This window comes from Triticum dicoccoides, chromosome 7A, assembly GCF_002162155.2.
Source record: "Triticum dicoccoides isolate Atlit2015 ecotype Zavitan chromosome 7A, WEW_v2.0, whole genome shotgun sequence".
Classification (NCBI taxonomy): domain Eukaryota; kingdom Viridiplantae; phylum Streptophyta; class Magnoliopsida; order Poales; family Poaceae; genus Triticum; species Triticum dicoccoides.
The window spans coordinates 640,956,820-640,967,657 of NC_041392.1; the positions used below are offsets into that span (position 1 = coordinate 640,956,820).

The following is a 10,838-nucleotide window of genomic DNA, read 5'->3' on the forward strand; positions in this document are numbered from 1 at the left end:
GCCCATGCGCCTAAGGGGAAGAGGGGACAAACCCTAAGGGCAGATGGGCCCTAAGGCCCATGCCTGGTGCGCCTCCCTCTTCCCCTCCCCTTGGTCGCCTCCCAGATGGGATCTGGGGGCTGCCGCCACCCCTAGGGAGGGAACCCTAGGTGGGGGCGCAGCCCCTCCCCTCCCCCTATATATACTTGAGGTATGGGGCTGCCCAACACATGTGATTTTGCACTCCCTGTTGGCGCAGCCCTACCTCTCTCCCTCCTCGTCTCTCGTAGTGCTTGGCGAAGCCCTGCTGGAGTCCCGCGCTCCTCCACCACCACCACGCTGTCGTGCTGCTGCTGGATGGAGTCTCCCCAACCTCTCCTTCTCCCCTTGCTGGATCAAGGCGTAGGAGACATCACCGGGCTGTACGTGTGTTGAACACGGAAGTGCCGTCCGTTCGGCACTAGGATCATCGGTGATTTGGATCACGACGAGTACGACTCCATCAACCCCGTTCACTTGAACGCTTCCGCTTAGCGATCTACAAGGGTATGTAGATGCACTCTCCTTCCCCTTGTTGCTAGATTACTCCATAGATTGATCTTGGTGATGCGTAGAAAATTTTGAATTTCTGCTACGTTCCCCAACAACTACTACTTTGTGTTCTACTCGTGCATAGAAACTACGCATAGACCTAGCTCATGATGCCACTATTGGGGAACGTAGCAGAAATTCAAAATTTTCTACGCATCACCAAGATCAATCTATGGAGTAATCTAGCAACGATGGGAAGGAGAGTGCATCTACATACCCTTGTAGATCGCTAAGCGGAAGCGTTCAAGTGAACCGGGTTGATGGAGTCGTACTCGTCGTGATCCAAATCACCGATGATCCTAGCGCCGAACGGACGGCACCTCCGCGTTCAACACACGTACGGAACGGAGACGTCTCCCACGCCTTGATCCAGCAAGGAGGAGGGAGAGGTTGAGGAAGAGAGTCCAACAGCAGCACGACGGTGTGGTGGTGATGGAGTGGCAGTTCTCCGGCAGGGCTTCGCCAAGCTCACGCGGAGGAGGAGAGGTATTGGAGGGGAGGGGCTGCGCCAGGTTCAAGGGGGTGGCCGCCCTCCCACCCCTCCACTATTTATAGGTCGGGAGAGAGGGGGCCGACCCCCCTAGATCCCATCTAGGGTTGGGGGCGGCGGCCAAGGGGGGAGGAGTGCCTCCCAAGTCAAGTGGAGGCCCTCCCCCTTAGGGTTTCCCCTCTCCCATGCGCATGGGCCTTGGAGGGGCTGGTGTCCTTGTCCCATTAAGGCTAGGGCGCCCCCCCTATAGCCCATGCTGCTGTATTGGACGTGGTGGAACATTTTCTGGACCTCCGGACCCCTCCGGAATCCTCCGGAACCTTCTGGAAGCTTCCCGGTACAATACCGGAAAAAACCGAACTTTTCCCGGAACCCGAACAACAACTTTCCATATATAAATCTTTACCTCCGGACCATTCCGGAACTCCTCGTGACGTCCGGGATCTCATCCGGGACTCCGAACAACATTCGATAATCACATACAAGTCTTCCTAATAACCCTAGCGTCATCGAACCTTAAGTGTGTAGACCCTACGGGTTCGGGAACCATGCAGACATGACCGAGACAACTCTCCGGCCAATAACCAACAGCGGGATCTGGATACCCATGTTGGCTCCCACATGTTCCACGATGATCTCATCGGATGAACCACGATGTCGAGGATTCAATCAATCCCGTATTCAATTCCCTTTGTCCAGCGGTATTGTACTTGCCCGAGATTCGATCGTCGGTATCCGATACCTTGTTCAATCTCGTTACCGGCAAGTCTCTTTACTCGTTCCGTAACACATCATCCTGTGATCAACTCCTTGGTCACATTGTGCACATTATGATGATGTCCTACCGAGTGGGCCCAGAGATACCTCTCCGTCACACGGAGTGACAAATCCCAGTCTCGATTCGTGCCAACCCAACAGACACTTTCAGAGATACCCGTAATGCACCTTTATTGCCACCCAGTTACGTTGTGACGTTTGGTACACCCAAAGCATTCCTACGGTATCTGGGAGTTGCACAATCTCATGGTCTAAGGAAATGATACTTGACATTAGAAAAGCTTTAGCATACGAACTACACGATCTTTGTGCTAGGCTTAGGATTGGGTCTTGTCCATCACATCATTCTCCTAATGATATGATCCCGTTATCAACGACATCCAATGTCCATGGTCAGGAAACCGTAACCATCTATTGATCAACGAGCTAGGCAACTAGAGGCTTACTAGGGACATGGTGTTGTCTATGTATCCACACATGTATCTGAATTTCCTATCAATACAATTCTAGCATGGATAATAAACGATTATCATGAACAAGGAAATATACTAATAACTAATTTATTATTGCCTCTAGGGCATATTTCCAACACACACACACACACATGAATCCTCGCTTTTCTCACTCTGTCCCTTCGTCCTTGTTGTGTATCCGCATAGTCCGAGGTCCCCGTCCCCGAAAGAAACCTAGAAGAGATCGAAACACAACTCTTTTCGTCGCCAATGAAGCCTCGACGACTCAAGTCGCGACTCGCCTAAGACGATGTAGATCTTCGTGAAGACCCTGACAGGTAAAACCATCATGCTGGAGGTGGAGGGCAGCGACACCGTGGACAGCGTCAAGGGCAAGGTCTAGGATAAGAAAGGGATCCCGCCGGACCAGCAGCAGCTCATATCTTCGCCGAGAAGCAGCTGGAGGACGGTCGCTTGCTGGCAACTACAACGTGCACAAGGAGTCGACGCATCCCCTGGTGCTCCGCCTCCGCAACGGCACCACCATCAAGGTCAAGACACCCACCGCCAAGGAGATCGGGATCAACATCGAGCCCACGGACACGTCCGACAGGATCAAGGAGCACGTCGAGGAGAAGGAGGGCATCCCGCCCGTCCAGCAGAGGCTCATCTTCGATGGCAAGCAGATGGCCGCCGACAAGACGGTGCAAAAGTACAAGGTCAAGGGCGGCTACGTGCTCCACCTCGTGCTCGCCCTCAGGGGCGGTGCCTGCTAGAATTTGGGTCTTATGGTCGCTCGCTTTTCCATGAGGGTGTAGCTTTGGTTTTTTTTCTTGCGTATGATTTTGGTTGGAACTTTTTGAACAGTGTTTGAGTCTCTTTAAAGCCATAATGTTTGAGGCCAGGTTACATGTACGTACAATCACAACAGTTGTCTGCACAATAATCTTTTCCCATCCGTTCATATATTTTTACCACCAATCCACTAAATCAAAGATATGAAAATTTGTTTTGAGGCAAACGTTGCCTCGCCGTTTGAATAAAGATACTTGCACTAACCAATCAAAGATATGCAATTTTTTACCGCTATAAGGCACGGTGCTGACCGTTCGACTGGATCGGACAGACGAGAACCACGCGGAAATGCTGTCCAGAATTCAGTCGTAGAATGGACCAATTTTGACCCGCAAAAAAATAGAATGGACCAATTTCTCCTCCAGGCTATGGCCTGGTTGACTCTATATCTATGGTCGCACAAAATGTTTTTTCTTTTGGATGAATTTATTTGTTGGACCAGTGAAGTTAATATATAACACCAATAGGTTTTGGGCCGAGTTATGAAAATGTTTTTCCAGTGTATTTTCTGCTATATTATGAAAATATAAATTATTTATGCACTATTCAAATGAGAAATATGAGCCCAAATTTATGTTGAAAGTTACTTTAATGATGAGAGATTTTTATAATGTTTTTCCGTGGGTTATAATGGACCTAATTATGGTATCAATCATTTTATTTATCTTTAGTGCTTTCTAAGTTGTTTCAGTTCCTTTTATGTTTATGCATTGAATATAAATCTAGTATTATGCTAAAATCATGTTTCAATTTTTTGAATACGGTTGAACCAATTGGAAATTGCATTGAAAATTCATGTGGCATTAATGTTAAATGTGATTTCATGGCAATTTTTAATGATGATCACCTTTTAGCATCATTTTAATGTGAAAATTCATCTTGTAAAATGATATATTCACCATTATTACTCACTCACTAAATTTTCCAAAAAATATTATTTGAAAATTTTAGTTTAGTGTGTTCTTTATGTTGATGTCATCATTATCAACAAGCACATGCCACCTAAGGAAATGTTGATTTTCGTGTGGTTTGGTTTTCCACACCCCACCATGCGGCACAATATGTTTGGCCGGCATGCCTAACGGGCAAAACTAATGTTTTCTGATGGTGCATTTTATCTTATTGAATGCACGGTACGACTAGAATGGCGTTGATGAAATTATGGTTGATTCTCTAAACTAGCTCGCTCGAGAATAAGTATAATTGAGCATGCTCAAAATAAGTGCCTCAACTTTATTATAACTTTGTACTAACGTTAGTACAAAGTATAGACACTTATTTTAGGACGGAGGGAGTATAAACTAGCTACAGTTGGTAAGTTCTTTGTCAAGTGATTAGAGATAAGGTTATGAGGCGAATATTCTTTTCCCTGGTTAAAATTTCATCAAAAAGGGAGCTGACCTCGACACAAGAAGCCGGTCCATAAAAGTTACGGTCTCGAATGTAAGCAGTCCAATACTGAACAAACACTTGTTTCAAAAATGGCGCGACAAGTCGCGCAACCGCTTCTAGTAAGTACACTACCCTTCAACTGTCCAAAATTTCAACCAGACTGTAGCCAATCTGTTGAAAATGGAACACAAAATTTGACGACGAAATCCACGTGACTTTTACAACCCCTGCGACCTTTCTGTGTTCCATCCAAACTCAAACATGTGAGAGAAAAACAAGAAGCAAGCAAAAGATGCTCCGCAATTGCTTACCGAAAGTTGTTATACAACTATTGCAGCAGATAAAAAATCTCTTAATTTTATTAAACAAAGATCAGCTGATGTACAAAGCATGCCAACAATGTAATCTGCAGAAACTAGTATTCTTGTAGTGTTATATGGGATCAAACCTGAATTTTGTTCACATGTTATTCGGAAGATTTACGACATGTGCTAAACCAAATATACTTCGGGTGCGCAGCAAAATGCAGCAAGTCGCCTGCATTTTCATTTTCTGAGTAAACATGGGTGCATTAGCATCGCCATATTCAAAATGATAGGTGCTAATGAAAATGACTGAAACTTATAGGCCGATTGTCCAGGCACATCAGCATCACCATGTTCAGAATTCAACCTTTGTGAAAACACAAATTCATTTTCTGCTGATGGACTCAAACTTTCAGCAGAGTTTCATCCAAGACACCACATCTGTGCCAACACCAGATGCTTCATCTATGACTAAGAGAAATGCAGGTGGCAACGTTGAAGTAGTGTCCATTGTCAAACACATTACAGACTAATGTCACTGCACCACTGATCAAACAGTTTCGGAATATTAGAACCGTGATGCCAACGCAAATAGGTTTCTTATTATACTGTGTGGAGAACAAACTAAGTTTAGCTAATAGAAACACAACAATTGCTTGGTTTTCTTAAACCCATATCTCAGTGGAAGGAACTGGGTTCTAATGTGCCGCAGTCATACCCAAAATATACAATAGTTGTGCCCTGTTTTAGGGCAACCCAAAACAAAATTCAGCAACTTTTGGTTTTTGGGCAACTGTTTTGGCCGAAGAGGGACTTCATCAAATTCATACTGACACAGATTTTGTTAGATCTGGTATAGGAGGCACTGCGGTGGCTGTATGCATGGACTCTTCTGGGATTACTTGCGATCATGTACGCTAGTAATTCATGGCATGAGAGAAGTTTCAACTCTAGAGGTATCGCTTGCAGGGAAGCTCTATCTTTGGCGGATGATCTTCTACTTCACAATTTTCTAGTGGCTACTGATTCTAAGCAGGTGGCTAATGATATCAACATGGGCTGCACTGGTATTCATGGTCTGATTGTAGCTGAGATTATGTTAAGGACAACCAAATTTAATTGTAGTTTTTGTTTCTGAGAGTCAGGCCTTGAATAGAGAAGCCCATTTACTAGCCAAGCTTTTTGATTCTTTAGATTGTGGTAGACATGTCTGGTTGGGACAGCCTCATGATCACATTTATTTTCCCAGTTTTGTGAACTATGAATAACAAAGTTTGGTGGTTCTTAAAAAATGAAGTTGCTGGAGCCGTTTTTTGCCCTCCAAGTAGTCAAAAAGCGACTGAGATGCTCTGACTGAGCACGAACAACACTATGTACAGATACCAGAACCAGTGTACCCCAAATGGCTAGGATTGTCAGGTAATAGTACTGAAACATGTTAACCAGAAACATGTAAAGATACCCTAAACAGTTCAACAGTGTCCACGTACAACTCACTCTAGACTGTTGACCGGGTCTTGGGCCATTCCTCAGACACAACTTTTTGACAAACTTTATTCAAGCCCTACAATAAGCCTGGTACGCAGAGTCGACCAAGTCACCTTCACTGAGATCAACCCAAAATCAGTCTTTATCTCTCGAGTATCAAGTCCATGCGTGTCTGCCTGGAAGGAACAACATCGTTCCGCTGAACCAGATGGCCCCGAGGCCGCCTTGAACTTCAAAACCAGAGTGGAACCATCCACTACAGCAACCACAGACCTCTTTAAATGACGTGACTCGCCAACTGTACCATTGAAGAGCCGAATTCCTTCGTTATAACCACCGATAAAACAGCGCAAGCGCAGATGAAAACTGCTCTGCACTTCTGACACGGCAACTTCAATATTCGCCATGACTGCGTCATCAACACGTGCTATGGTTAAGTCAACCGCTCCACAGTCGCCTTGGATGCGATTTTTCAATGCACGATTCCATGGGCCCACGTCGTCTATGTCTGTTACACCATCAATCAGCTGGTAATCATCCCTTTCTTCCTCACCTACCTTGATCCTCATGTCATATTCCACTAGAATACTGGAAATCAAATCTATCCCTCGCTTAGGGCCAGCCATGTCGATGAGAGAACCCTACAAATTTGTTACTGTTTAGTAGCTCTCCATATGGAAGTAAGAAACAACTAAAGCTTTATACTACCTCTGTTTCTAAATGTAAGACGTTTTGGCAATTCAAAAATTGAACTACCAAAACACATCTTACATTTAGGAACAGAGGGTGTACTTCTCTAAGCTGTTTTACTTGCAACATTAATTTTGTGATACTTTACAATTGCTGACCAACATCTTTGCCACATATCAAACTGACTGGTTACATAGTGTACACCAGTGTTTGGGAGGGGGGGAAATTGGCCCTCGGTATTTATTTGACATTGTTCAGATCCCAATTTTTACATAAGCATGTCGAAATGAGAAGAGAAAACAAAATGACTTAATAGTGATGCAATGATTCATGCTGGTGTGTTAAGTAGCAACTAAGAGCCCGAACTATTCTGTTTGATTTTGTTTGGAATACATGATATACTCACTCAGTTCCATATTTTATAAGTTTCTCATAGTAAATCACCTTTCCACAATATAAACTTGGTGTAATGGTGGCCTAAACAATCCAAACTACCATTCTGCTAGGTCTGTCCAGATAAATCACAAGACTTGAGAGTGCTTGCTGTTCCATACATACACTAGGTTTGGCCTTACAATGTGAAATGAATAGATTTGACATAAGTCAGGTATTTGACCCCCCCCCCCCCATACTGTATAAATCATTTCCTCAGATGGTTTCGCCCACACTGCAACATCCACCTAATGTGAGAACTTCCCCAGTGGGTACTTAAAACCATATGGAATGCTTCAAGGGGACAAATACATTGTTTTATACTTGAGGGGGTTATTAAGTAGACTTATTGCTTGAAATAATCGTAGGTAAGTATGGATTCGCACCTGCTTCACAATGATGGGATCATCCCTGCTTATATTGACAACATAATTACGCAAGGTATCCAGATAATCCCGCACTGCTATGTATCCATACAACTCTACTGGGCCAAGATCCAGAGTAAGTTCAGCCAACTTTAATGAGAAAATTTGTAACACGCGATTAGGTTGATGCCGAATGCATTCTCCATTGCGGATGTCACAATCTGTGGGATCTGGTAGCCGAGCTTCATAAAAAAAGTAAAGAAATAAGTTAAATTGTAATGGAAAACAATACAGGAAAAAAATAGTCGTCATACAAAAAGTAAGCGTGTCACTAGAGGATTCCATGGCCCTATTGGAAGTTTCCTTTTCATCCAAATGAAAATTATCGATGTTCTTTCTACTATGAATTTCACTCCATCAAAGGTTTTTGTTTTAGGAAACCCAAAGAAAAGCAGGTAACATTTCATCATGTCAGCAAGTAAAGGTCCATTTCACCCTCCCAGATTATTTCATAACCCCCTAAACTTATTTATTTGTTATGTCTACCCCAAGAATTACTAAAACAAGTCAATTCAGCCCTTGATGAAAATATTCTATTGTTTCACTTTCTAGAAGTCTTATTGTAAGTTAGTTTTTTTATTTTGATGGTAGATAACATCAGTCTGTATAATAAGGGGGGCAACCTGGTGCATGTAGCTCCCGCTTGCGCAGGGTCCAGGGAAGGGTCCGACCACTTTGGGTCTATAGTACGCAGTCTGTATAATAAAAAATCATAATTTTCGATCCTGCATACTTGGGAGCAACTAAACCTACTTCAATGCTCATGGTACAAAAATATGTGCTAAAAATGCGGTTTATGAACATATTTCTGTACGGTACATGGTGACAACAAAAAGGATAAAAACCAGTCATGTGGCGAACCGGGGTGGGTTGGTGGAGGCCCAGGATAACCAAACTAAGGTAATGCAGGAATCTGAAGAATTTCCTCCCCTACTTTTGCAAAACCTAACAAATGCAACTCCTGAATGCCAATGCATCTACATTTAACTTGTAAAATTAAGGAAAGTAAAGAAAAAAAGCCGGATGATTTCAACAGAGAACACATCAGTTGACACTATAGCTTGAAAAAGGTGCTTGTAACAAATTGAAATAGGTAAAGAGAGATTATTTACTTACTCTCACTACAGTCATCAACATTATACATCCTTTTCCACGAATGAGTGTTCCTGTATAAAGAACCATCACGGTGTGTGCTTTTTGGAAGAAATCCCAGGTCAAGAATATCATCTTCTTCGGCATCGCTTGCTACCAATGCGCTCCTTCTATTGGTTGCACTCCTCCCGTTTTCATCACAACCAGAGATGTCCACAATATTCGAAGATGCATCATGTTTGCCGGCTATAGTATTCATATCTTGCAAGGTTGTCCCACTAGTCATGCTCCGAGATCCAGGTGGAAATCTATCACCAAAGAGAATAAAGAGCAAATCTGAGCACCCGACAGAAAATTCAATTCTTTTTCGGTTCCCCTTTCATTTTCGTCGGATTAACTATAAGACCCCACACCCCCTGCCTTATTTACAAAAATCAACACATAAGGATAATTAAAAGGGATTTTTCTCGAATACGCTCGGATAATTAAAAGGGGTAAAAAACCACAGTTGGTCAGAATCCAGATCCAAAACTATAATAATAAGAAACTAAAGGCGAAAATTTTGGCATCAGATGATGAGAGCATACCGGGAAACACGACGGACAGGTAGATCTGGAACCATCATGAGAGGGAAACTTCGCCGTGCAAGCGGTGGTGGCGACCAGTAAGGCGGGGCAGAGGCCATGAAAGAGAGGAGAGGTCGCGAGGTAGAGGAGAGGCGGCGCAGTGGGTCATGAGAGATGGCGACGCCAGGTCGCCGGAGGAGACGAAAAATCTGACGGAGGATTGGCATCTGAGCGCGCGGCGGCGGCAGAGGTGGGGTGTGCCGGTGTGGAGACTGGGGAGAGGAAAGGGCTGAACGCACGGGGCCGGTCTTCTTTAGGCCCAGTTCTTTTGAGCAGAATATGGAGAATCTTGGTCCCTAAAATCCCGAGCGAAAAGAACTCGATTGAACTTTCAAAATCTTAACCGGATTCTCTAGAATCCTAGTACAATCACAAAATCCCAAAATACCTGGCTTCTCTCACAATCTCAGGATTCTAGCAAGTCCCACCAAAGAAAACGCTTGGAGCTAACAGAGTGCCCCTGTTGCAGCAGGTTATTACGGCAAAACTGCCACCGAGCCACCCACGACCGATGCCGATCTGTTCGCATCGCGCGACCTCGAGTAGGGCCGCCCGATAAGATTCCAGCGCCGCCGCCCGCCCCAGTTCGCCATCCCGGACCACGCAGCCGCCGGCGCGGACCTTCCCGCCGCCGGTCGGCACTCCCGCCGCAGTCCAGCTTCCTCTGCGGGCCCTTTCCCCCTTTGCCCTCTGCCGCCACCGGGACACCCGGAAGCACTTATGTTAAAAAATTGAAAGCCCGAACAGTTAAAAAAATGTGAACATTTATTTTTAGAAAATTCCATATAATTAAGAAAACAAAAAAATTAGAAAGAGGAATAGTTATTTAAGTTCGAAAAAACATGTTGAAACCATGAACATTTTATAAAAACACAAAATTAATAATTTTTTTAAAAGGGGGACATTCAGAAAAAAACTAAAAATGTTTTCTTAGACGCAAACATTATTTTGTTTTTGTGAACTTTTCAATAAAATAGGAATATTTTTTGGAATATGGAACATTTTATAAAATATTAACTTTATAAAAAAATCTCTAAAAATTCTAAAACAGAATCTTTTTTAAATGGCAACATTTTTTCAATGTTGAGAAAATTCCGAAACCAGTTTTTTTAAAGTTTATAATATTTTTCAAAACAATAATAAATTTTATAATGCTGATTTTTGAATATTTGAATAAAAAATTAAATTGTGAATATATTTTGTATATTTTTATTTCACGGCAAAGTAAAAAAAGTGAAAAGGAA

At 43.5% G+C, this 10,838-nt stretch overlaps 1 protein-coding gene and 1 pseudogene across 1 annotated transcript; one reads left to right on the forward strand and one right to left on the reverse strand.

Annotated features, from left to right (window-relative positions):
- Positions 1 to 2,599: 2,599 nt before the first annotated feature.
- On the forward strand, positions 2,600 to 3,065 carry LOC119332439 (annotated as a pseudogene).
- Positions 3,066 to 6,178: 3,113 nt separating this feature from the next.
- On the reverse strand, positions 6,179 to 9,825 carry LOC119334519. The gene is made up of 4 exons (XM_037607076.1): positions 9,556 to 9,825; positions 8,993 to 9,276; positions 7,838 to 8,058; positions 6,179 to 6,970 (listed from the first exon to the last, which is right to left on the reverse strand). Exons 1-4 carry the CDS (start codon positions 9,759 to 9,761, stop codon positions 6,395 to 6,397), a joined length of 1,287 nt encoding a protein of 428 aa, XP_037462973.1. The 5' UTR covers positions 9,762 to 9,825; the 3' UTR covers positions 6,179 to 6,394.
- Positions 9,826 to 10,838: the final 1,013 nt, after the last annotated feature.

Coding starts and splice junctions, on each gene's coding strand:
- LOC119334519 (XM_037607076.1), bottom strand. CDS start 9,761: ATGCCAATCCTCCGTCAGATTTTTCGTCTCCTCCGGCGACCTGGCGTC. Junction 9,277..9,555: donor CCTGTCCGTCGTGTTTCCCG/GTATGCTCTCAT, acceptor CTTTGGTGATAG/ATTTCCACCTGGATCTCGGA. Junction 8,059..8,992: donor TGTTGATGACTGTAGTGAGA/GTAAGTAAATAA, acceptor TTTTTTATGAAG/CTCGGCTACCAGATCCCACA.